The 25,584-nt window shown below is 46.1% G+C and overlaps 1 protein-coding gene across 7 annotated transcripts; it reads left to right on the forward strand.

Annotated features, from left to right (window-relative positions):
- Positions 1–525: 525 nt before the first annotated feature.
- GORAB (golgin, RAB6 interacting) lies at positions 526–25,131 on the forward strand. 7 transcript variants are annotated; one of them, XR_005629968.1, is made up of 8 exons: positions 526–619; positions 1,777–2,107; positions 3,438–3,539; positions 5,242–5,382; positions 16,292–16,373; positions 17,303–17,958; positions 19,314–20,568; positions 21,489–25,131. XR_005629968.1 is itself a non-coding variant. In XM_039730292.1 (5 exons), exons 1-5 carry the CDS (start codon positions 556–558, stop codon positions 21,505–21,507), a joined length of 657 nt encoding a protein of 218 aa, XP_039586226.1. In that variant the 5' UTR covers positions 526–555; the 3' UTR covers positions 21,508–25,131. The 7 variants fall into 7 exon arrangements, 4 of the variants coding, with proteins under 4 accessions (XP_039586226.1, XP_039586225.1, XP_039586227.1 ...); XR_005629969.1 differs by having other exon boundaries at positions 17,303–17,929; positions 20,507–20,568; XR_005629967.1 differs by having other exon boundaries at positions 17,303–20,568.
- Positions 25,132–25,584: the final 453 nt, after the last annotated feature.

Below are 25,584 nucleotides of genomic sequence, written 5' to 3' on the forward strand. Positions count from 1 at the left end.
AGCAGCCTGGTCTAGTGGAAGATCTCCCTTCCCATCACAGGGTTTGCGACTGGTTGAACTTTAAAGTCCCTTTCAGCCCAAAGCATCCAGGGATTCTCTGATTTCCTCACAGTGCTGTCACTGTAACTTAGTAGGATTTTACCTGCTTACAACTACTTAATCACGAATCATAAGTTGCATGGGGTACGTGTGATGTTCACTGAAGTTTGTTTGCTTTTTCCGGGAGCGACATCCCCTCTCCATTTCAGCCTCATCAGCCGGGACCCACTGAGCCTTTTCGCTCACAGACTGGACTCGATAAGCTCAGAAATCCTTTCCAACCTAATTGACTCTGTGATTTTCACGGCACTAGGTTCTCAGCGGCGGCGGGGACGCGCCCGCTGGGCCAGCTTTTCCCGCAGCACGGGCCACCTCCATCCCCTCCTCCCTTCCCCCTCAGGCCGCCATCTTGCCCGCCCCGCCCCGCCGCGCCGCGCCGCGAGGCCCCCGGCCGCGCTGTCCGCGGCGTTCGCCTGCGAAGCGCGGGGCCTGGCGGCGGGCGGGGCACGGAGCGCCATGGCCGAGGCCTGGGCCGGCTTCTCGCAGGAGGAGCTGCGGCGGCTGCGGGGGCAGCGCCCAGGTACGCACCGCGCCGCGCCGGGAGCCCCGGGACCGGGGGAAGAGCCTGCGCCTCGGCACCGCGTCAGCCCCGCAGCTGCACCTGCCTGCCATCGCCCCTCAGCGCCTGCAGCCGCTCCTCTGTGCTTCCCCTCAGCGCCTCCGGCACACCTCTGTGCTTCCCCTCAGCGCCTGCAGCCGCTCCTCTGTGCTTCCCCTCAGCGCCTCCGGCACACCTCTGTGCTTCCCCTCAGCGCCTGCAGCCTCATCTCTGTGCTTCCCCTCAGCGCCTCCGCCACACCTCTGTGCTTCCCCTCAGTCGCTCCAGCCGCATCTCTGTCCCTCCTCTAACCCGCTCCATTCACATCCCGATTCCTCCCTCAGCCTGTCCATCCACACCTCTGTTCCTCCTCTCAGCCACTCCATTTACATCCCAATTCCTCCCCTCAGCCTGTCCATCCACACCTCTATCCCTCCCTGCAGCCCCTCCATCCACACCTCCATCCCCTCCCCTCAGCCTGTCCATCCACACCTCTGTCCTTCCTCTCAGCCCCTCCATTTACATCCCAATTCCTTCCCTCAGCCCCTCCACCCACACCTCTGTCCCCTCCCGCTCCATCCCCGTATCCAAGGCCTGTGCTGTTCCCGGCAGTCCCTCGCCTGCCCCGGGCAGCCCCTGGGTCTCTCCATCCATCCTCATCTCTCCCTGCTCCCCTCATGCAGCCCCTCTCTCCTCCCGCAGCCTCTCCCACAAAAATCCCCCAGTCCCGGGCTCTCCAGCCCCTGTCCTGCAGCCAGATCTCCGGGATCGCCCCCCTCGCGTTCCCAGGCTCCTCATTCCCGCGTGTCACCTCCTCCTTCCCCGTTCTTCACTCTATAACCTCAGCCTGCCCACCAGGCCGGCAGGACAGCCCCACATCTGCCCTGTCGTGGTTATCCCAAGAGCCACCTCACTCCCACCTATGGTTTCTCTTTGAGGCCTCTTACTGCTCCCTCTCCTCGCTTAGGGATAACGGTATCCTTGAAAATTCGTGAATCTTAGGCTGACCAAACATTTCCAGCTTCTTGGGGCTACCCCTACATTGCCTTCCCGTGACGCCCTGCCTCGTGTTTTCCTTATTTTGGTTTTTGCTTGCCCAGAACAGCTGTGTCTTTGATACTGAGGTTTGTTTTTTACAGATCTGTACGAGCCCTCCCCGCAGCAGCCGCCGCCTCGCCCCCAGGCTGTGCCCAAGACCCGGCAGCAATTGCAACGGGAGAAAGCCGTGCAGCAGCAAAGCCAGAGGCTGGGGCTGCACGGAGGAGCGGCCTCGCTCACTCCCGAGCAGCGGCTCTCGGCTCCACAGCCCGAGCCCGGTGACCCGCAGCAGCCCGGGCCAGCGCCTGGGGGTGACCCAAGGGGAGAGCAGCCGCAGGGAGTGACACCGGCAGAGGCTTGGAATGGCAGGGACAGTGCCCAGCCCCGCCCCACAAAGCCCAGCAGCCAAGGGGAGAGAAAGAAAGTGGAATTGTTAGTAAGTCGGTAACATCAAGGGGTGGGGTTTGCTGTTCTGTACTGATTCGTTCTTTAGTTGTGAACTCAACTTTGCCTTCAAGTCTGATAGGAAGCTCTGAGAGATGAAATAATTCCAATTTCTATGAGGCAGGATCTGTGTGGAGAAGCAGCAGTGGCTTCTCTAAGAGTCTAAACTCGGGAGGATCCAGGAGGTTCTGTTTTGCAGAGATGGGCCTTGAGAGGCTGCTGGGTGTGCTGGCTGTGATTTCCCTGCCCAGCTCCGGGCTGGGATCACCTGCCTGCACTCCCTGCACCAGGGCAGCCCTCTGAGAACTCAAATTGCTCCTGTGGGTGCAGCTCACCAGTAGGACTGGCTGTTCATCTCATTTTTGTGGTGGGAAAAACACAGACACTGCTTGTCTGGGGAGAAAACAGCTGGAATTTTTTCACACTGGTGAAAGCAGATGACATTTAGCTGCAACAGTCACCTCCTGAATCTGCTGGATTCTTCCCAGCCTGGATGCTTGAATTTCAATCTTACTAAAAGTATTTCTGTAGGTGAGGTCTTAGGAATAGGGGGATGAGGACAAATCTGAAGAGATGTGCAGAAATGTTTGTTAGCAGCTGAGTTATTTGGGTATTTTTAAGTTTGGGCTCCTTGAGTGAGGGCATGAAGAACAGAGGGGTGGAAAGCAGCAAACAGTTCTTTGTTTCTCCTAAATCCTGCCACAGGTTGTGCCCCCTCACTGACACCTGTCCTTCCATCCTTTGGGATGGCTGTATTTCTTAGGAGATGTAGCCCAGGAAATGGAATCTGTATCAGTCTTTCACTGGTGGCAAAAGCAAATTCTTGTTCTCCCCTGCTGCTTGTTTTCATTATAACTCGTACCAACCTTTCATTTGTATCCATTTAATTATTTGGGGGCTGTACTATAAAGCAGACCTGGGAAAGAATCTGTTTTATGGGAAAAAACATTTCCAAAAAAGAGGCTGTGTTGGCAGACTGAACAGATGGTGACAGCAGCCAGTAAGAAACTTGAAACTGCTTTTACCTGATAGGGAAGCACATCCTTTACTTGAAAAATTCTGAAAAAGTGCTCTTTGCACTTTTTGGTTATGCAGATTTTAGTTCTGATCAGGAGAGTTCATCTGGAAATGTTTTATTGGTCTGAATGACTTCTTGCAGGTGATTGTTCCTTCCTCAGAACCAAAACCTGTTTATTGTTCCTGCTACTTTCTAAGAGTTGGCTCCAGAATGTATGATGGTGAATATTTGTGTTGCAATGTGGGCAGCAGGGAGAGCAATGACCTCTCTGTTAATTTTGGTGTTCTTGTCACTGAGCAGGCAGGAAAAATCCCGATGGGAAATCCTCCAGCAGGAGCAGCGGCTGATAGAAGAGAAGAATAAACGCAAGAAGGCACTCCTGGCCAGAGCCATTGCTGAGAGGTGGGGCTGAGCCTGGGCAGGGCTGACTCTTCGTCTGCAGCCAGTTTCATATCTTGAGTTAAATTTCACTTTTTCCTCTTCTCTGTGCTCTATGAGCAGCTGTGATGGACGTTTCCCTTTGACAAGTGCTGGCTAAGAAGTTGTGACTAAGCCTTTCACACCTCCCAAGCTGCAGCTCTGTGTGCAGATGATTACACAACTGGAGGATTAGCTGAAGTCCCTAAATTTGTTAGTGAGGTCGTGTTTGGAAGGTTGGGGTGCTCAGATGCTTGTTCGTGTTCTGGTCCTGATCTGTTTTTGCTGGATGTAAGGGAAGTTGATTTGTAACCTGTGAAACGAAGCTATTTGTTTGGACTTTTGGTTCATTAGTGTGTGAAAATGTTGAAAAGACAAGATGACCAGCTTTAAGAAGGTACTGTTTTACCACTGGTGGCTAGAAATTATAAAATTACACATTCTCACAGCTGTTAGCTCTTGCTCTTCAGAAGACCAGGCTTTATGGCACTGAGGTAGTTTAAGGTTCCAGGGAAGGCAAAGTTTGGTGGAACAGCTGATAACACTGGATCAGGGACAGTGATGTGAAGTTTTCAGGCTTGCAGTGCTCTCCCAGGCATGTGTTGTGCTCTGCCCATCAGAGCCCTTGGGTAGCACAGGTGAACACAGCCTGTACTGTGCTAGAGTCCTGAAAATGTCATTTTCCTTTGCCAGGCAGAGATAAAACACAAGCACCTTTATTGTGAGTCACTGCAGGACATCAAACATGGGTGTGGCCACCAGGTCTGGTTCTTCCTCCTGGAAACAAAGCCTGAGGAGAGACAAGACATGGGAGGTGACAGCTGAGGAGTGACTTCTGTCACTCAAAGGCCTTCCTCAGGCTCCCAGCAATAGCACAGGATGTCTGTGTCCCTCCACCTGCATCAGCTGGTCAAATGAGAGATGCTGGCACTGCCTGCACAGCCAGTCTTGCTTTCAGAGACCTGTCTTGGGTCCAAAGCAGTGGCTGAGAAGCACCATTTTGCTGGAGGTGATGAATGATGGCAAAGTGACGTGGTGTAAAAGCTTGTGGAAAGTCACTTGGCTTGCTTGGGAGTGAAATCCATCAAAGCTTGTTGCCCTTAGTAACATTTCACTTTCAGGACTTAGGAATGAATGGCCTAGTTGAAAAAGGTTACACAAGGCTTGATTGAAATCCTTTGTGTTTAATGTAAAACTTTCCATTCACTTCATTGGGATTTGGCTGGGCCTTTTGGGAATAATTTTACAAAATGGAAATCAAGCTTAGGTTAGGTGACTTTTTGGCCCCTACTAACTGGGCTCCTTTGAAAGAGGATATTTGCAGGACTGAAAATCCTTCCCCCTCTCACTTCCCCCCAAGCCATTTCCTGTTTCCTTACACTGAGAACTACTTAGATACAGCAGCTTCTTGTGTGTTTCCACAGTGAAGAAACACAATCCATTTTAGGCACTTTGATTATAGTCATTACATAATTTTGCCATAGTCCTTTAATAGCAGGCATTTTAGATCCCTGTGGATGCTAAAAAAGATCAAAAGCCCTACACCATAAAGGAGAAACCTCCTCAACAGGTCCTACAGAGGTCAGTCACTCTGCAAGTGAAATGGGGCCCAGTATGTCAAGAAGAGAGGCTTGAAAAGGAAATTAAAGCAACAACAACAACAAAAAAAATCGTCTTCCTTTTGCAGATCCAAAAGAACCCAAGCAGAAACAGTGAAACTGAAGAGGATTCAGAAGGAGCTGCAGGCTCTGGATGACATGGTGTCTGCTGACATCGGCATCCTGAGGAACCGCATCGACCAGGCCAGCCTGGACTACTCCTACGCGCGGTGAGTGGCACCCGGGAGGGGACAGGGAGCAGCCCTGCTCAGGGAGGGGAAAATGCCTTTCCTCTCACTGAAGCACTCATGAAGTCCTGTCACTGTAATGACGTGTAGCTGAAGTGGTCACAGTCTGGGGGGCTTTCAGATCTGGAAGTAAAAGTATGCTTTTCATTTCCTAATTTTCCCTTGGAATCTGGGAACTGAAGCAGGTTTTCTGACTGGAGATTGCTGTCATGAGACGCAGGTCCTGTTTTAAGTGTGCAGTTGTCCATAAGCCCTGCTTTATTGTTTCAAGGTTGTTGATTTCTTCTCAGGGGGAAACAGGTTTTTCTTGAAAAGTCCTGAAATGGAAATCTTGCTCAGGGAAATTTGCTTGTTCATGACAGCTCTGGTCCTGTTGGAATCAACGGGACCAATTAAGCTTAAAACATATAATCCTGCTAAAGAATTTTTGCAACTAGGACCAAAAATTGAAGGAAGAGGGAAGCTTTTAACCCTTCACAATGTGCCTTTAATCACTGTGGGTGTGATGAGTTCCTTAAAGGCAGGGAATGAATGGGAGCACCCCATTAGCTGTGGGTAAACCACAACATCAGTAGATAAACAGCAGCATGTTTGTGCAGCCGGTTCATAAAGCAGAAACGTTCACTCGCGGTTTTTGGTTCGCCATCCAGTGTGCTAAATGCTCATTTCTCCTTCTGACTTCTGCCATACCATGACCACAGGCCAATAAAGCTGGTAATTAGTCTTGAAAAAATAGCAGTGGTAGCTAAAATAATTAAGATCTCTTTGGTATAATTATAATTTGAAATGTCTAAGATTAACTGTAGTTAGTGTAGCTGATTGCATGTGAACCCAGAATTCAATGTCTTCAAGAGGAAAAACATTTCAATGGATTTTAGGTATAATCTGGTTTCTAAAAACATGAAATGCTTCTGAAATCTTCTTACCCAAGTTTTGTAATAATGTATCTATTTTAAATGCTTACTGGCTGAAGAGCACAAGCAGCTCTTGACATTAGGAAAGCAGTTTTTAATGACAATAGCAAAAGGAGATGCTAGTAGGACAAGTTTCACTAAAATCCTAATGACTTTCATTAATTTAGTAGGTGTTTTCTTGAAGGAGGGATTTGGGAATGTGAGGTAGATAATTCCAGTGTTGTAGTTCTTAAGAGCCAAAGCCAATTTACTTTTAAGTGGAGTCCTTTAAAGCAGTTTCTTATTATTTGCCTTTTGTTCTAGGGCTAAAACACAAAGCATTTCAGTGTGTTAAAAGTGCAATATTAAATAGTCCTGAGTACATATCTAGTTAGCAACATTTGACAATTGCTGTGGAATAGAATTTTTGTAAATACAATGTGACTAATAGGTGGGAATTCAGCCCAGAGGTTTAGCTGTGCAGATGTTTCCAGCATAGCATTGGTTTTGCCACTTCATGTATCTGACCCAGAGGAATCTTGGCTTTCTTGAGGAGGAAACATAAGAGGGCATCTTCTGCTGTGCAAAAGTAATGTGATTATTATATAAAAGAAGATAATTGGGAAGGTTTTTCTGTGTCTTATTTCCTTCTGTTTTACTAAGCAAAGGACCTGTCCCATCTTTCTGTTGCTTTGTTAAGGCAGATACTGGAATCTGGTTTTGTAAAAGAGCTGGATTCTTTATTCAACAACCTTACTAATACTAGTTTTATGAGTGCTCTGTAGTCAGGCTGCAAAAGCCTTTGTGTGTTTCCTTTCCTGATGAGCAAGATTGCATCTATCTTTTAATTAGAATTAATACGCAGGTTCACTGATATAGTGAAAGATGCATCATTAATGTGAACACCAGCCATTAAAAGTGCTAGATCTTCTCTGTCTGTTAACTCAATAAATACTTGGAATATTCCCTTTTTGCTGTGTTTGTCATGACAGGAAGTGCAAATTGGCAGGAGGTGAGTGTTGGGACGGATGCTTGCAATAAAACCGGTTCACTGATGTAGTGAAAGATGCATCATTAATGTGAGCACCAGCCATTAAAAGTGCTAGTATTCTCTGTCTGTCAACTCAATAAATACTTGGAATATTCCCTTTTTGCTGTGTTTGTCATGACAGGAAGTGCAAATTGGCAGGAGGTGAGTGTTGGGACGGATGCTTGCAATAAAATTCTACATCTGTGTTGATGTCACGTGCTGTGTCAGTCCGTGCTGCCCCTGATTTTCTGAACATGGATTTGGGTGGCCAGAAAAGCACATGATCCAAATGTCAACGTGCTCCATGAGCATCTGTATCTGTGGGGGCGTGGTTGGGTTAGAAAAACACTTGACTGCTCTGTGGTGTTTCTGTTCACTGGGTGGGTGTTCATTAGTGTGAAACACTGTCAGTGTGAAAAGTGTGAAAGCACTGCCATTTCTGATGGCTTCTTTCTGCTGCCAGTGATGCATCTCTTCAAACAGGCAGGAAAAATGGGTGTTTGAGATGCAGTCTGAGCAAGTTAACTCTTGCAGTACACAGCAGCAGAGCCCCAGTGTCCAGAGAAGTTTTGATCAATTCACTCTCATTTTCTTCCCTCTTGCTAATGTGGCAGCATGTCAGGAGCAGCTGGCACAATGCATTGCAGGGCTTCTTAAAGTACCCATGCCTGTGTCAGAGTGTGAGGTGCAGTGAGAATTAACCCCCCAGAAATGCTGATGGTTTTGCAGGAAGCGCTACGACAAGGCCGAGTCCGAGTACGTGGCAGCCAAGCTGGACCTGCAGCACAAGACAGAGATCAAGGAGCACCTGACAGAGCACCTGTGCACCATCATCCAGCAGAACGAGCTCCGCAAGGCCAGGAAGCTGGAGGAGCTAATGCAGCAGCTGGACGTGGAGGCAGACGAGGAAAATCTGGAGCTGGAGATCGAGGTGGAACAGATGCTGCAGCAGCAGGAGGCAGAAGCAGGGAGACAATGCAGCCAGGCACACAGCCACGCTGGGACAGCCCAGGAGAACCCTGCTCCCAGCGGTGTGGGGCAGGAGAGCCAGCAGGCTGACCCTGCTGCTGCTGCTTCTCCTGCAGTTTCTGAACAGTCTCAAAACCCCAGGACCAAATCCCTCTCCAACATGGACAGCCAAACTCAGGCAGTAAATGTGACTTCAGGAAGTTCCCCAGCTTGTCCTGCCACATGACTGCTGGATGCAGATAAGCCAGTGGTGTGGATGAGGTGCTCTCTGCAGGCTTGTGGCTGTATGTTTTATCTGGGCTTCAGCAGTGCCAGTAATATGCACTCCATTTCTCTTTTCCTTTTTATTGTTTCCAAATTTTAAAGGCTCTTTTCTTTCCACAAGACCCATTTGGGGTTCATCATCTATCATCATTCTGGTGTACGTTCATGTTCTACTGCCCAGCTCTCAAGGGCTTTTGTACCTTCCTGAAACAGGACACTTGGAAGTGAACAGTAGGGCTTGTCCAAAGGTTTTCAGCTTTTTGATACTCAAGGATGCCTTTTCTGAGCAGTGTGCAAGAGAAAGATACCTACAGGAGAAACCTGGGTCTGCTTCAGAGCACATTCTGACAACTGCAATAGGATGTTTGTCTTCCTTTGTATCCATAAGGGATTATTTTCCAACAGTTTCTCCTGCTGTCAAACCCAAATGCTGACATTAATTGCCTTTACAGGGGTTACTCTTTCCTGATTTAAGGGAAATTTACATATTGAGGCAAACTGCAAAGTCAGTTGTAATGCCTCATATTTATCACTTCCCTTCAGACAGTGCTGAATCATGAAGCTGTACATTGATAACACCATTAGCTATGAAATCACAGCTGCTAGGGCCTAACAAAAAGGATGAGTTACATTTTAAGACATTGCAGAATGTAGAAATAGAAACACACAAAAGAGTGTTTTGCATTTAAAGCTGTTCCATTGCAGAGATTTTTCTCTGTTGTAGTTGTCTCAAAGTGCCAATAATTAGCCATAATTAGCCAACAATTCATTTCATCATGAATAATCCCCACAGTATATTGGAAATAAGCCTATTTTTGTAAAACATGTAATGCATTTTCCTGCCTGAAGAGCAGGTTAGTACTCCAAAGAAGTTCACTCATTTGCTCTATTGCTGTTGAAAGGCTTTAAAAAGCTATTCCAGGTGGAGAAGGCCTCAGGAATTAAAAGAGAACATAGGAAAATCTCCCACAGACTGATTGCAGCTGCAAACTCTGCACTCACAGTTAACCTCTGGATACCAGGGAAGTGTGGGAATGGTTCCTGGAATACCTGACCTGGACGTGTTGGGTGTGAGTTTATGAATGAATTGCTGAATGACGCCTCCGAGTCTATAAATGGGACAGTGATTGTCTCTATGGCTTGAACAGTGGAAAATCTTGTCACTACATTTCAGTTTTATTCTATTAATAAATCAGTGCATCTTGTACGCAGTGTGTTTACTTTCAGTTGTGATATCTGAGACTAATACAGGGATCCAAGCCCGTTTTTCCACAGGAGATGATAAATGGTAGAATCAGATACGTCCTTTGGCAACTTTCCGCTGGGTGAAAATAAAACCTCAAAAAAGGCTGTTCCAAAATATGGAAATGCATGAAGTAAAGACATGGCAGGATACAGCTTGGCAGGAATTTCAACTAACTGGCTCAGGGCAACGGTGGAAAATCTCTCCTGGTGCCTTCCATACAGGGGAGAAAGTGGGATAAATATGTCTCCTAGAGCAGCCACTCATAATTTGGGCTAATTTGAGTTAGAATCTGACTCCAAAGTAGTATTAGAAATGCATATGAAGCATTGCTCTGTTGGTGGTACATTGCATTCCCTGTTATTTTGCTGGAAAACCTGACTTAAAAGCAGATTTGGTGGTATTGTAAGAAAACTGTGAGTAACTTCCTTTGCTGAGTCTGCTGTTGCAGGACACCTTGTAGCGACCTGCTGATGGTTTTCAGAATGGAATACCAGTAAGTGCAGCAATAATTTAATTGTAGCATTCCTGTTTCCATCCTCTGCAGCTGTCCCCAGTTGTTCCTCAAGAGATGCAAAGACCTGGAGAATAGGTCTGTTCCTCATTACAGTTGTGTTCAGCTCATTGGGACACACAGAAGAGCTTCTGACAGAAGAGTTGAATTTGCAAATGGTATTTACAGAAATCACACAGACACCATTTTGCATATAAATTATGGTTCTCTGGTAGGCTAAAATGTGGTTAAAATATTCCTACACCTTTTTATCACAGGTCAGATTATTGTTTGAACTCTGAAAGTGGTGTTTCAAAAAATTCCAAGTCCAAAGATTGTTTGAGAACTGATCAAGGTTATGAGTTTCCTAAAAGGGAGTAAGTTTATATGCAACAAAACTGTTTAAAGGCTGAAACATTCTTGTGTACCATTCTGATAGTGCTGGTGCTGTTTCTGCCTGAGAGGGAAGATGCTGTTAAAATCAGCAGTTTCTGATCTCTTACAAGTCTCTTGTTGAAGTTGTGGCCAGTTCTCTTTGTCTTTAACTTCTGAGCCTGCAAAGTGAAGTGGACTGGCTGGAAGCCACGTGAAACAGCCACATGGAGTAACAACAGCAGCCCAGATCAGGCTGCTCCTGCTGGACAGGGAGCTGAAGAGTTAATTTGTTTGATCTCAGCTGTGAAGCCTTTCTCTGACGTGTGATATAAACCACTACCATGGTGTCAGTTCCACTTTGGAAGTTCGCAAATGTTTTGATGGGTGCCAGTGTGCCGGTTTAAAATTCCCCCTGTGCCGGAGCCAAGGAGTCCAGTCCTAATTGTAACAACATGTGTGCCGGTCAGAAATGCCAGGAGATGATTTTGGTGCAACAAAAGCCTTGGTGTTTTTTTCTTGTTTCTCCTTGAAGGAAAGAGAACTGTTGGAATTGAGGCTCTTCAAGCAAATCCATTTCTACCTTTGTAGCAGCTGATGTTGCAATGTTTGTCCTGCTGCCCCAGGTGTGCACTAAGGGCAGCTGTGCTGTCCACTTTTGTGTCTCTTCAGAAAAATGGAGAGCTCAGCACAGCTCAGGAATGAGTGGACAGATTTTTAGTAAGCACCTCTTGCACTGGTAGAGGTAAAAGTCTTGAGTGTGAAGTGGGCTGGGGTTGAACACCCGTGGCAGGGAAAATGGAGATGTGTGATGTCTGACAGTAACACTGCAGAGCTTGGCACAGGGGATTCTCCTCTGGCAACGTGGCCATTTCTGTGTTGGATCACCACATTACCATTATGGGAAGAACTGCAAAACACCAATGTACACCACTGAGAAAGTTACAAAGCACAGTATAATTACCCGTGTTGCATTTTGGCCAGGATGTCAGGATTAGCACTCCCTCCTCTGTCAAGAAATGTTTAAATGAGCACAGATGGTCATGACTCAGCCTGGGGTTCCCATGGATGTGTAGAGCATGGTGTAAAACACTTGGACAACCCCCAATCTGATTGTATGTCCAGCCAGATGAAGCTGAGCTCTCAAGAGGTTTGAGCGTAGGGGAGCTTTCTGGGGAGGGACTCAGGTTCTCCATCAGCCATTTTTCTTCCTAATGCCTTCTGTGATGCAGTGGAATCTTTCCTTTGGGCGTGGATCCCATCTGAACTGAGTGGAAAACTAGTAAGAGAGAAATGTAGAGACTGGCCTAGCGGTTGGGGGTACTGTGTTACCTGATCAGCTGTTTTAAGAACATGCTAGAGAGGGATGCTCATCACAGCTCAACATCTGGAGAAGTTCTGGAGCCCAAGAAAAGGGCAGAGCACTGTTGAACTCCTTCCTTTGCTGGGGTTCTGTCTAGTCTGTATTTTCTGCTTAGAACAGTAGGACCTCAATACTTACTGTTCCTAACTCCCTTCTATCAAGGTTCAAGTTGGGATTAAACACCCACACCTGAGGTCTGGAACTTCATCTGATGCACCTTGTGTGGGATCTTGGACAATCTGTGTGTCCTGGGCCCAGCCTGGTACTTGAGTGGGGTTCTGGTAACAGTGTCTTGGGTATCTGTGCTCCTCTCCTGCACGTGCCTGCACACACATAGCTGTGTATAAGGCTGTATATGCAGTTGCTGAGATAGAGCTAAAATTTTTCTACAGGCCTGATCCATCCCAGAAATCCTATGTTCAGCATTTATATGGTGTGATATCACAATCCCTTTCCTAATTCCTTGGATATCAGCAGGTGTGGCACATAATGGACAAAGGGTTTTGCCAGTGGCAGTGCAAACAGGGTGTAGGGATGTGGGCTGGTGTTGCATTTGCAGGGATCCCCATGGCAGGGAGGAATGATGCATCTGACTCCATGTTTCAGAAGGCTCATTTATTATTTCATGAAACTATGTTATATTAAAGAATACTATACTATACTAAAGAATACAAAATAGATACTTACAGAATGCTAAAAAGATAATAATGAAAACTCGTGACTCTCCCCAGAGTCCTGACACAGCCTGGCCCTGATTGGCCAAAGAGTGAAAACAACTCACAGCAGAATCCAATGGAACAATCACCTGTGGGTAAACAATCTCCAAACACATTCCACATGAGCACAACACAGGAGAAGCAAATGAGATAGAATTGTTTTCCTTTTCTCTGAGGCTTCTCAGCTTCTCCAGAGGAAAAAACTGGGCAAAGGGATTTTTCAGAGAATGTGAGTGCTACAGGCTGGTATTATAGAAACCACATGCTTGTTAAGTGCCCTATTTCGGCTGGTGTGCATGGTCCCATTAAAGCCAGCGTTGGCTCCTTTGATGGGGCACGAGACTGGTTTCCTTCATGGTTTCCCTGATTTATGTCCCAGCAGAGAACTCGGACGTCAGTGGGGAAAGACCAAGTAACAAGAGAAGCGAGCCAAGCCTCACCCCGTCGGCATGATAGGACATCAGATCCTTCAAATCCCTGCCTTTGGCAGCCTGTTAGTTACAGGGTTTAAATCATGCGTCTTAAGGCTCAGGTAGAGACACTAAAAAGCCTGGGCCTTTCTGAATTAGGGCCTGGATTGTGTAGTTAGGGTCATTTTCTCAATTAGCTAAACATAAATCAGTCTTAACGAGGCACTTGGGAGCATTGGGCAGGTTTAGTACCTTGTCTCTCCTGCCTCTGTCCTTACCACTCCCACCTGCTTGTTTGGCTGATCAGCCAGTGATTTTATTTTTCCACGCTGCCAGTGCTGAGCAGTGGGTTTTGATGTCTGAACTGGTTTTCACACCTGGCACATGAGTGCAGGAGGGGAGAACTGGGAGAAATTGCTCTTGGGCAAGAAAGTAAAACACCTCTTACGAGTGGCAGGGATTCAACAGTGTCAGCCCTCCAAGCCACACTATCCTTCAGAGGCTGGGAATGGTGTCTTGTTGAACAGGCAGTGGTGGGTGGTGACAGGAGAGCAGAAAGTCCAGCAGCAGCAGGGATGTGATATCTGGGAGTGGGAAGCACAGGCTGGGGCTGCAGCCCTAGAGCAGGGTAATGGAACACATGACCCCTTTCCCAGGAGCCTTTTCCTTGGCTCTGCCATGTGCTGTTTTCTGGAGACTGATGGAAATTTGGGATGGGATAGGTTGCTCTGTACCCAGTTCAGCCCAGTGCTCTGGTGGAGCCTTGGGATCCATTTCTGCAGGCAGCAAGAGAAAAGCTTGGAGGTTCCTCACAGCAAAGAACGAAACCCTGAGAGATGAAAGAACCCAATATTTGTGATGCCATTGAAGTGGATAAAAATCATCCCAAGGGAAAGGTGCAGTGTTGGGGATATCCCTTCAGTCTCTTACATTGTTTAGAATCAGGGAGGGTGTGGCAGAATGAAGGAACAGAGTCACTACACCCAGACCATGCCGTGGCCCTCCCTCAGTCAGCTTTCAAGGGCTGGAGCTGAATAACACAAAAACACCCAAACACCAAAAAAATGCTTCGTGGGTAATAAAAGAGAAACATGAGTCACAAATAAATCTCTGAGTGATGGGCCTTTTTAGCTTTCCCACACAAGGTTTCTTTACTCTAGCAGCTGGTAAGGGCTGGTGATGTATCATTAACATGACTGATGTGATCCTCTCATGTCCATGTTACCAGGGCTGAATCTCACCCTTCAAATGTCTGTCAGACATTTTTCTCTGCAGTAATTGGTCTTTGTTCTGGTTTGCTGGTGTTTCCTGATTATTCAGGGCCAAATTGAGCACCAAATCTCAGCTTGGGAAAGCATTGCTCTGAACTTTCTGTGCCTTGGGAGCCCTCAAATACTGTGACGGGTTTGTAATGGAACAGTGCAGACAAGGAGACACAGCAGGAGCAGCTCTAAATGCACAATTGCTGACCTTGTGTTGCTCCTGCATTAGTCTCTAAGTGCCCTGAAGGAGACCCACTGAGTTATTTCAGCTCCACAGCTTCCTCCTTCAAGGAGCCAGTAAAGGAGGAGTAGAGCAAAGCACAGAGGCACTCTGTGAACTACAAGCTTAGCCGAGTGATGGATACCAGCGAGGCTGTGGCTGCTCTGCAGTCCTAAATCCAGCAGCACCAGAAACAGGAGCCCTTCAGCTGCCTGCCATGCAGCTAAAGGGCAGCTGACCTTCTTGGCCACTGCCTCCACTGTATCCCAGGAGAAGTGAAGGGACGGAGAGCTCTGGGAGTCATTCCTAGGCAGCAGGTACCAGCAACTCCCTGCTTTTGTGACTCTTCACAGGCAGGACCTGGGTGTCCTGCAGATGGTGTCTCAGCAAGCTGTGTTACTTTGCTCCCTTCCTTTTTCCATGTGGGAGGGAAGCCCTTTGTACTGCCACTGCCCTAGGAGGTCATGAGCCATCAGCCCATCAAGGATACCTCACTAGAGGTGTTTGTGGACTCCATTTAAGTCACAAAGTGGCTGTCCCTTGGATTGTTAGCTTGGGCCACAAACTCCTGGCAGAGCCCTGCTGTGAGCCTCTGCCAAAATCTCTGTTGAGTACACTCACTGCCTTGGGCACATGAGCTAGGTACAGCTCTGCCTTTGCAGGCTTAAGTCACTTTCCCCATCCCAGTGTAGACAGACACTGTCCCTATCCCAAGGAGGGGTTAATCCAATTCAGACATCATTTTCTTCAAAGTTTCCCAGTTTGCATCTGGAGTAGGTTTCTGAGCATCACCCCAAACCCGCATCACGTCCTAAATAGTCCTGTAGCTGTTTGGGTGATGACTCTGGTTGCTGATGGTGCATTTTTCATTGTCTCTGGTGCTAATGGTCTCCTAGAGGTTGTGTCTCTGGCTTGGCTGTCGTGTGAGCTGCAGCTGCTCCCACGTTTTGGTGGTTTGCTTCATGGAGAAGATGATTCTCTTTGGCGTGAGGATGTGCTCATGAAGAACCAGGTCCATTCCAGGGTTTTCCTAACGTGCTTCTCTGAGCCTCCAAGAAGAACATCCTGCAGCTGTTTTAAAAAGTCATGCTTCATTCTCTGCAGGATTTTCTTCTTGCTTCCAGATCTCTTTTTCCCCCATCTGCTAAAATGCCAGTTGTTTTCTTTTCTTCATTCCTCAAATCAAAATATTTAGCAGTGGACTTTTCTCCGTGACATCCCACTGCATCCCTTAACTACTGTGGAGTGTTCATCAGTCTCACTGACATTAACCAGTTCTGCAGGAAAACAGCACTGCCAAGTAGGCAGGCTCCACTCCTGGACAGTGTCTGGTACTGTCAGTGACAGTCCCCCTGTGAGTCTCTCAGGGATGATGCTTTTGCTGGCAGAACTTGAGAAGCTGTTGGATAATACTTTCCTTGGCCTGGCAAGTTGTACTTAGGCCCTCATGGTGCTCCTTCTGTGCTCCTTCTGGCCTCAACATTAACAAAGCTCTATCTACTTTTCAGAGAAGGGAATCACCATTTGCTTTTCAAGGACTAGCCAGTCTCCTCTCCCCCAGCTGCCTGCCACACTGGAGCCTTTCCTTACTTGCACCCTTCCAAGCCACTGGTTTTGTCCTTCTGTCTTTCAAACAGTTTCCCTTTCTACTTCCAGCAGCTGCCAAGAAACCTCATGGACCCATCTGTCCTCCAGGCCAGGCAAACAACCAGGGCTCCCCAGAGCCACCAGGAGATGGGTGAGCACAGAGTGGTACTGGAAATGCTTTAATTCATAGAACTAAAACTCAGTAGGATTAAACTCACAGGCAGTTTTAGAAGCTCACATCCCTGCTGTTCTTCCCACTCCCCCCAGGCTTTGTGGGTATCCCTAAACACTCAGAAATCATTGCTTTCACCTACGGTGTCTCTAAGCCCAGAGGTGGCTGGTTTGAGCTGGTCACCTCTGGGGAGGTGACAAATCATAACCCAGCTGGGCATTCCTGGGGAGAGCCAGAAGGAGACTTCCTGGTGCAGGCGAGGCCTGGGGAAGGCATTTGGGATGGCTGCTATCCTCACACACATCAAAGGTGCAAATGGCTTTTATCAAGAGGCAGTAAAACTAATCCAAAGCCCACTTTAATGTATTTGCCACATATTTGACAGGGAATGGATTTCAGAAATGCTTTCGAGAGTTTTAAAAATTCTTCTGGACCTGTGTCTTAGAGCTCTTTCCACTCTGGAAACATGATGCCTTTGTTTCGGGGATCCCAGATGTTCTGGATTCATGACTGAGGGAAGACTCAGAACTAAAACTATTTCTAAACCTCTTCTGAAATATGGGCACAAATAGTTTGGCTTTTTTTCCTAGCTCTAAACCCCTGTTAAACTCGGGTGTTTTTTTTAAAACCCAGGCCATGCTTACAGTAAATACCACCTCCTCAGTCAGCAAGAGAGACATCTTCCCATTCAGTTGTCAAAAACCCCTCATTTCCACCTCACTAAGCCTGCAAGACACTGGCCTTTTGACCCGCTGGGGTGCTTGCCCCTAGTCTGGAGCTTTAGGCCGGTCCTGTTCTCCTGGAAGAAATCGACCTTTAGTGTTTAAAACAGGAGCAAATCCTTGGCAAGATCAGAGGAACTTTAGTCTTTCTCATTTTCTTTCTTTTTTCTTTTTTTTTTCCTGCAGGAGAGTTTAAACATCACTGCTTTCATTTGGAAAGGGCGAGTGACTTTCCCATGCCGTAATACCCAGCAAGTGTTGAGAGAATGTGGTTACATAAAACCATATTTTTAATACAACCGACAGACTGTCTTGAGAGCTAAGTGTTTTTTGACAGTTTTTATGCACCTGTTAATTCAAAGCTCTTAACATGTGCCAGTTAAAAAGAGCCAGGCACTAAAACATCCACCCTGTGGACGGCCAGGGCTCAGCTGCACACCAGAGCACAGGGAATCCATGCAAGGTAGAAACTTGGCTTCCCTCACAGCACCAACTGGTACAGAGCTAGTGCAACTCAGAGCTTTTGTTTCCCTGTCCTGCTTGGCCTCGTAGATTCCTGCTTCTGCTTTGGACCTGAAGAACAGCTGACATTTCTTTGGGTTTCTTCTGTCTAGTTTTCTCAGCTATTTCAGAAAGAAAAGATGCCAAACTTCCTGTCAGGGCCACATCCTTAAAAGACAATGCTGACAATACTTCCCCAGGCTCCTCTGCTAAATTTGTGCCTCCTTCTTTTCCTAAAGTGGGGCTGCTTTTGGTGATCAGGTAGAGCCCAGATGGAAACCTGCTGCACCATCCTCCAGTGTGTCTGCTCAGGTATCACCTCCACTCCACTCCCTGCTCAGGTAGTCTCTTCAGAGAAGTTCTCCTCCTCCTCTTGTCTAATATTTTCCTTCCTCTTCACCCTTTCAATATTACAAATTTTCAATGTATAGATTTTCTCAGGGTCATTTTAAACCTCTCACAGCCAGGTCTTCCCTCTTCCTTCTGTGACTTTCTTCCCATACTGTATCTGATCCCATCACAACTCCCTATTTTTAGGGTTAGGTTTAGCTTTAGGTTTAGGGTTAGGTTTAGGTTTAGGTTTAGGGTTAGGGTTAGGGTCTGGGTCTGCACTCTGTGGATCACCCAATGGCCTCATCCCTGTGGAGAAAACCTTGAAAACTCAGCATCATCTGACATAAAGCCTCAAAAAAGCCCAGAAGGCAGATAAAAACAAGAAAGCCTGAGAATTTTAAATACTTGCAGATGCTGACACAGTTGTTTCTGTGGTAGAAAATGACCAGCTAACCCTAAAATGAGTGGCCACCCATTTTTTGTGCCAGTGACTGTGCATTTGGGATGTGTTTCTGTGTAAGGAAGGGTTAGCATCCCTTCTGTGGAAATTCAATCAGGCTTAATCAAGCCTTCAGGTGATAATTGCACTCCCTTGAGGGGATGGGGCTGTGGCAGCTCTAGACCTTTCCTTTATCTCAAGGCCAAGAGGCATGAGGAGTCTCTGGTGTTCAGCCCAAAGCTTAAGAAAGCAAACATCAATATTCCTTCTTGCTAAGTTCCCTACAGGCTGCCTTGGCAGATCTGGCTCATGGTGAATAACCTGTCAGAACAGTACTGCTGTCCCTGAGTGCTGCACAGAGCTTGAACTGACAGGAGGGTTCTTTAGGCAGGGAACACGAGGTGGGGGCTTGTCAGGACAATAGATGGGGCTAGGATTCCACCTCAATAACACTCAGGCTGTTTATTGCAAAATCACCTGGCAGGACAAATCTGCTCCATGTCAGGTGTGTGCACACTGTTCTTTGTGTTGAATTAGCCAGAACATGGTATATAGTGTTTTTCTTGGCTTTACATTTTACACTGACTGCAGGAAGGCATATTATACCCCATCTGGCATAAATCCTGTTGGAGCACAGTTACCCTGTGACAATTCAGAGGATAAATTGGACCAGGCAGAATGGTATACACTCCATCAGTGTTTTGCTGCATGGGATCACAACAGTTTTAATCACGTCCTGGGTACCCTCAAACAAAATTTTCTGTCTCAGTACTGCCCAGCTGTGCTGGTACGTGTTATGCTTATGATGTTGCCTTGAAAAACATGACTCTGCCCCTGCTGAAAGGTTGCATTACTGTTATTTCTTACTCTGCTACTTCAGCAGCTGCTGTGCATGGACTTGACCTGTAGCCTATGTCTTTTCAGGGTGCACCTTCCAAGCAAGATTAAGGTGTAGCTGGGGTGACCTCCTGTTCTGGAATGACAGAACTGGAAAGGATCTCAACACATCCTCCAACTCATAGCCTGTGTGTCCTGAGGGGGAGCTGTCTGATAGCTCCTGCCTCCTGCAGAGATGGAGAAGCTGTCTCTCAGCAGTGGAAGCTGAGTGGAACCCAAGGTCTAACTGGAAACTCCACTCCACACTTGAACCTGGCTCTTCTTGCCCCATGAGCTGTGTTTGAGGAGAATGGTTTTTGTCTTCCCAAGGCCTTTCTCTGTGCTACCCCTTAAAGCACGTGCACAGCAGGCTCTGCAGGGAGGCAGGGAGTGAAGGACTCGGGGTGGGAAGCATCCCAAACTCGCTCAGATCTGTTGAGATTCCAGCAGCACCCGAGCCATCTGTGACTCATCCTCGTGCTTTGCGTCAGCTCTGAGGAGAGATCTCTCTGTGGAGAGATCCTCAGAGCAAGCAAGGCTCTGATTCCCTGCCTGCTGCCACAGAAAACAGCCCCAGGTTCCTGGTGCTTTGTCCTCACGAGGGGACAGGGCTATGATGCAAGATAAGTTCATCAGAAAAGCATGGTGGTTGTTTATTGCTCTGAAACATGCTCTGTTTTCAGCTACAGGAAAATTGTAAGAGTCATAATCCTTGCTGAGAGCTGAGCTGCTTCTCCAAACAAATTGACTCCATTTCCATCTGATTTAAATTTGAGAGAGCTGCTCATGTCCCAAAGCTGAGTGATTTTATCACCCCTTCACCAGCCCCAGCATATGATGACAGGTTTTTTAGATCGAACCAGGGAATAACTTTGCTGAGAGATCTCCCAGTTTTCACCCATCTGAGGAGCCCTGATGTTTCCTTAGAATCCCTTTGCCCTTTTGCTGCAAAGATAGGTTGCTCTGAGGGCAGAACAGATCTCCAGGGATTGAGAGCAAAGGGAGGCTTCAGCAGAGCCTTGAGATCAAGCTTGAAGTAGGAGCTTCTTTCCTTAAGCTCAAAGAATATGTGTAATTTTTAATTTTTTTGAAAGTGTGTGTTAACTACATGAGCAGAAGAACTGCTCATGGGGCAAAATGTGCAAACCTGAATTAGGATGCTAGAAGTTAATTGCATTGCTCAAAAACGTACAGAGTAAAATCTAAGGGGTCTTTCCCTTGGCATGCTCTTTCTTCTTTAGAGAACTTCCTGAAAACCCTGTCCTTGGATTGGTGACTGTGCCAAAAAGTGTTTGGCAGAAAGGTAAATCCAAAGTATCAGCCAGCAGCAAAGCACTCGAATGCTGCTGCAGATCTCCAAATTGATTTCCAGGACAGATGTAATATCTGATCCATCCTGGACAAAGATTTCCTTTGCACAGCCACGTGCAGCAATGAAAGCAGCAATTTCCACTGATATTTCTGCCCAAGAACAGATCTGTTACAGACTTTACCTCCCCTCGATTAAAGCAGCTCCAAGTCCAAACTGGACAGCTTGGTTCCTTGGAATGTGGCTGGTGCTGAGGCTCCTGGGCTGGAATTTCTCACTGTCAGCCATAGAGGGAGCCGTGATGAGAGGCTGGGATGTGGAAGGAGTTTCAGCACAATAGGAATTGCCTGGTTTGGAAGGGAATTGTGCAGCCCTTGCTGCTCCTTAGGGTTTCTGGCCAGCGTGTTCTGGGGTGAACGATGGTAACCGGGGTGGATAAAGGACACTTTGTGCCAGACTCAGATACCTGGGGGAGGGGAGCAGGGAATGAAGCAATTCTGTTTGTTTTGAACCAAAACAGTCCCAAAAAAAAAAGAAATGGGGGGGAAATTATATATTTTTATATAGATATAAAATAAACGAGAAATACTGAGTCAACTTAGGACATGGTGTTTGATCCAAAACACAATGTTCCATTTTAGAGTTGAATTTCAAACCTCCAAAAGGCTCATTTCAGAAACACCTACATGAAGTCAACCCCTTTGCTTTGAAAACACTTTGGAATGAAATGTTTTGAAGTTTAAAAAAGAACCTCCTGTATTAGGCTTGTTGGTTTTGTTTGGTTTTTTGGAAAAGAGTGCTTGTCAAATTCAGCCCAATTTCGTAGAGTGGTTTATGTCCCTCCAAAATTAAACTCTGGTCAAAACTGCTGTTTGCTGCACAAATTCACCCACTGTATCTATGGATCTGCCCAGGGCAAAACGGAGCCTGTGATTCAATGTGGAGCTCTTGGAACCAGGGAGGAGAACCCAGGGTTTGCACAAAGGACACGATTCAGCTCTCAGCAATCAAACCCCAGCTCTTGCTTCCTTTCCAAGGGCATCTGCAGTCCCCTGACTCCACGTGGCCAAAATTCCCATTGTCTCCATGAGGAGTTAAAACACGAAATGAAGAAAACACCAAGTGGAGAAAGGAGAAGAGCACGGGAAGAAATGGCTACAACCCATCTTATTTATCTGCTTCCAAGAAAAAAAAAAATGAGTGTGAGACATGGAAGTTTCTTTTCAGGAAGGAAACTTTTCAGTTTCTTTTCAGGTTTCTTTTCTAATGACTTGGATGATCCAGTGAAACAAATGAGAGCAGCCAGGAGAGTGCTCTGCTCCGAAAGGGCAGGGAAATATTTGCCAATGCAGCAGCTCTGCAAATGTGTGAGGCTGTTAAGCTCCTAATCCCATGTCTTATTTTTATGAATTTTCACACTAGTGGGATATAATGAACGTTGAACCCAAAGACATTAATTACTCGGGTCCTTTTTTTGAGAGGAATTTCGATGGAGTGTAACGTTTTAAATTACAAGGTGTGAAATAAACTCTACAAAACTTACAGCTTTAGTGGAGGAACTCCAAAATCAAATAAAAATGCAAAACCACTGATGAAGTCCAATTTACTGTAAAATGCCCTGGATCATGGTGTTCCAGTAATTTTTTTTTTCTCCCTACATACTTTGGTTAAAATAATTTATATCCGCTGCAGTGTTTATGTACCTTAAGCTTTATTTATTAAAGGATATGTATATTTCAAGCCCAGTTTTAATGAGACATGCTGAAATCTGTAAGGTACAGTGCGACTTTTGTTCTAATCAGCACTAAATCTCTTCTCTTTACTTTTTCTGTGTTGAAAATATTCATGTTGGACGGAAAGGGCCGTGCGTGTATATAAATTTCAGAAATGTATAAATATATATGTAAAGTAACAAGCAAAATTTATTTCTTTTTTTTTTTCTATCATCAGGGCAAATACTCCATCATTGTTCAGTCTGAGCACTTAAAATCATGGATGGATTTTATCCTTGTTCTTAGAACAGGACAATTACTTCTTTTTTTAGGCAAATTATGTATTTGCCAAAGGCTGTGCTTTAGGTTGGCTGAAAATGTTTGGGAATTCACATCAGCTTGAAGAACTGTTTTGGCAAAGGAAGAAAAAGAAGTCCAAGGGTTTTGGCTTTGTTTTCTAATGAAAAGTTTTGAGATTTCATTTTGAACCAACACCCTTAAACTAATGTCAGCATGAACTAAAAAAACTTGGGAAACCGAGAAACTTCTTACAATTCTGAATTAAATGGGGCCTTAGAGATGTTCCTTGGGGGAGTTGATTTGAAAGTTTCTTCCTGTGTTTTTGTTCTTGCAAGGAAACAGAAAATACTTTTGCTTAAATAGATGATTTTGAAAACTGTAATGTTTATGGCTGTTTCAGTGTAGCATTAGCAGTAAGTTTGAAAATTATCTTTGGTTTAAGGAACTTAAACTTGAGCCAAATTTTCAAGACATTGTAGAAAGCCTATCTTTCATTGACACCTCAGGATGAGATAAAACTGCTTAACCTTTACTGATAGCTCTCAAATATGGATATGAAGCAGGTCAAGCAAGTGTCCCATGCAGTCCCTAAACCACTACTAAAAATGGTACAATGGTTCCTAAATCCCTTTAAATGTTGTAAATGGTACCATGGGCAGGAAAGTGACTCTCTCCATAAAAAAAAGCCTTTGATGAAAAGGAAAAAGTCCATTTTGCCAATTTTTTTTCGATTTAATGAAAGAAGAAAATGGGAAGTCTTTGAAGAGTCCTGCCACAAAGAGGGCAAAACCACTTCTGTTTTAAGAGATGTGACAAACGGAACATTTCTGGTACAAACCAACTTTGCTCAACTTTTGCCCAAATATCTATGTTTCAGAGGCAAATAAATATAAAATACAGAAGGCTTTACAGGTCTGATGAGCCTGATTTCCTCACCTATGCACAGAGAACCACAACATTTTCTGATGAACCTGAAGGCACAAGTTCCCAGCAAAGCAAAGTGAAATCTGGGAGCAGAGGGGAGAGGCTTCACTCTGTGTGTCCCATGGCAAATGTTTGCTTTAGAAATGAATGCATTTCTCAGGAGTGAACCCCCAAGCCCAGAAATGGCTGAGCAAGGAATTTAAAGGGAGAAATGCTGGGAATCAGGGAGCGGAGTAATAAAGTACAGGTTTGTTCTGTAACAAATTCCAGCACTTGCAAGACTCTTTTAGACATATGGAAGTCCATTTAGGAGGAAAATTGGTTGCAGCCGCTGACTCAGAACCTGTTGGAATCAGTGGAAACATTTCCATTGTCTTCTGTCCTGAAGAAATGGTGTTTCTGTCCTTCCTTCCATCCTGGCCTGTGCTCACTCTCTGGGCCATATGGATTTCATCTCCCACAAAGACATGTAAGAGAAGAAGGTTTGGCTGTTTAACAGCACAATGGAGCTGTGTGGACAGGAATGGCTGATTTCTACTTGATTTGCTACAAATCAGGTAACCAGCACCTTCAGAGGAGTCACCTGGCTGCATCTGGCTCTTGTATCCCAGAGCTGAATGTGGCTTTAATCACATCAGCACGTTAATTGTGCCCCTCAAGACGAGCTCAGAGGAGCGAGGCTCTGTCTTTCTGCAACCATCTGATTCCTGGATTCTGACCAGGAATAATTGCCAGGCTATCCCTGGGAAAGAGCACTGGGTGATTGTTTATCTGGATAGTGCCCCCCTTCAGCTATTTCAGACTTTCTAGGGTTAAACCCAAAGCTGCCTGCAGGGAATGAGTGAACCAAGCCCATCGAGAACTGATCTCAAAGGATCAATTCTCCTGCTTCACTTTCTGCAAGGCAGGCTCCCAGAAACGGGGGCACAGAAGGGGATGGATGTCCCCAAGCACTCCCTGTTCTCACAGGGTGTCACCTCCAGACATTCTAGAGATCCCTCCCTGCCTCCTACCACCGAGGCCAGGCCAAGTCCCCACGAAGGGGTGACAACCTGCAGAGCAAGAAATGTTCAAGTATTTCAGCATCTACAAGAAAACATGGGTATTTTCAGAGCAGAGCTAGGCTTGAGGAAGTGCAGGAGAACAGACGGGTCAGTTCTCCCCCACTGCCACCTCAGACCCTCTGTGTGGCCCAGACAGGTCCCTTCCCTGCCCTGCCCCTCATTCCCTTTGGTTCCCTCTGCCCTTCCCTTCTGGTGCTCCATGCAGGGTAGGAAGTGCCTTGCCCAGAGGTGCCTGTCTCCTGTTTGTAGTGACAACCCCAGCTCCAGCAAAAGTGGATGTGCCACCACAGAAACCTTCCCCGAATCCAGTTCTGGTATCAACTAGCTCTGCTCTCCTCCTCTCACCACAGAACTGTGACTTTCAGGGCAATCTTCTCTGGGTATTTTGGACAATGAATGTGTTTCTTGCCATGTAATTAAATTATCCACTTGAGAAAGAAAAAGATGTGGTTTTGTTCCCATTACAAAAACAAACAAACAAGGACTGATATTTATTACAGGCCGAGGCTACTCAACAAGTGTTTTCTGGAACTCTAATAAATTGCTGAAGAAAGTTTACAGCTGAGCCCTAAAGATGGTTTAGTTTTCCAAGGGGCTGGGATGTATTTATTTCCCATTTTCTTAACCCACAGTATGGTGAACAGCTTAACGTGCTCTTTCCAGGGTTCAGATGGTGTCAACCCAACCCCATGCTCTTCACCCCGAAACAGTTAACCACTTTTTAATTAAAACCACACCAATTATTCATTTGCAAGTTTTGCATTTATTTTTCCCTGTTTGCTCAGCCTGCTATTTGGTTTTGCTCCCACTTCGTTAAAACAGCTTCCAAAAGAGTTGAAAAAATAAATTTAAAAATTAAAAAAAAAAATTAAAAAATTTTAAAATAAACCTGAATCCTTCAGCCACACACCAAACCCAAACAGCAGAAGTAGCCAGCAAGGAGCCTTTCAGCCAAAGTGAGGATCTTGTCCTGTGCAGATGCTGTGGGCTCTCTGTCCTGTTTGCTCCCC

This window comes from Passer montanus, unplaced genomic scaffold, assembly GCF_014805655.1.
Source record: "Passer montanus isolate IOZ18808 unplaced genomic scaffold, ASM1480565v1 scaffold71, whole genome shotgun sequence".
In the NCBI taxonomy this organism is placed as follows: domain Eukaryota; kingdom Metazoa; phylum Chordata; class Aves; order Passeriformes; family Passeridae; genus Passer; species Passer montanus.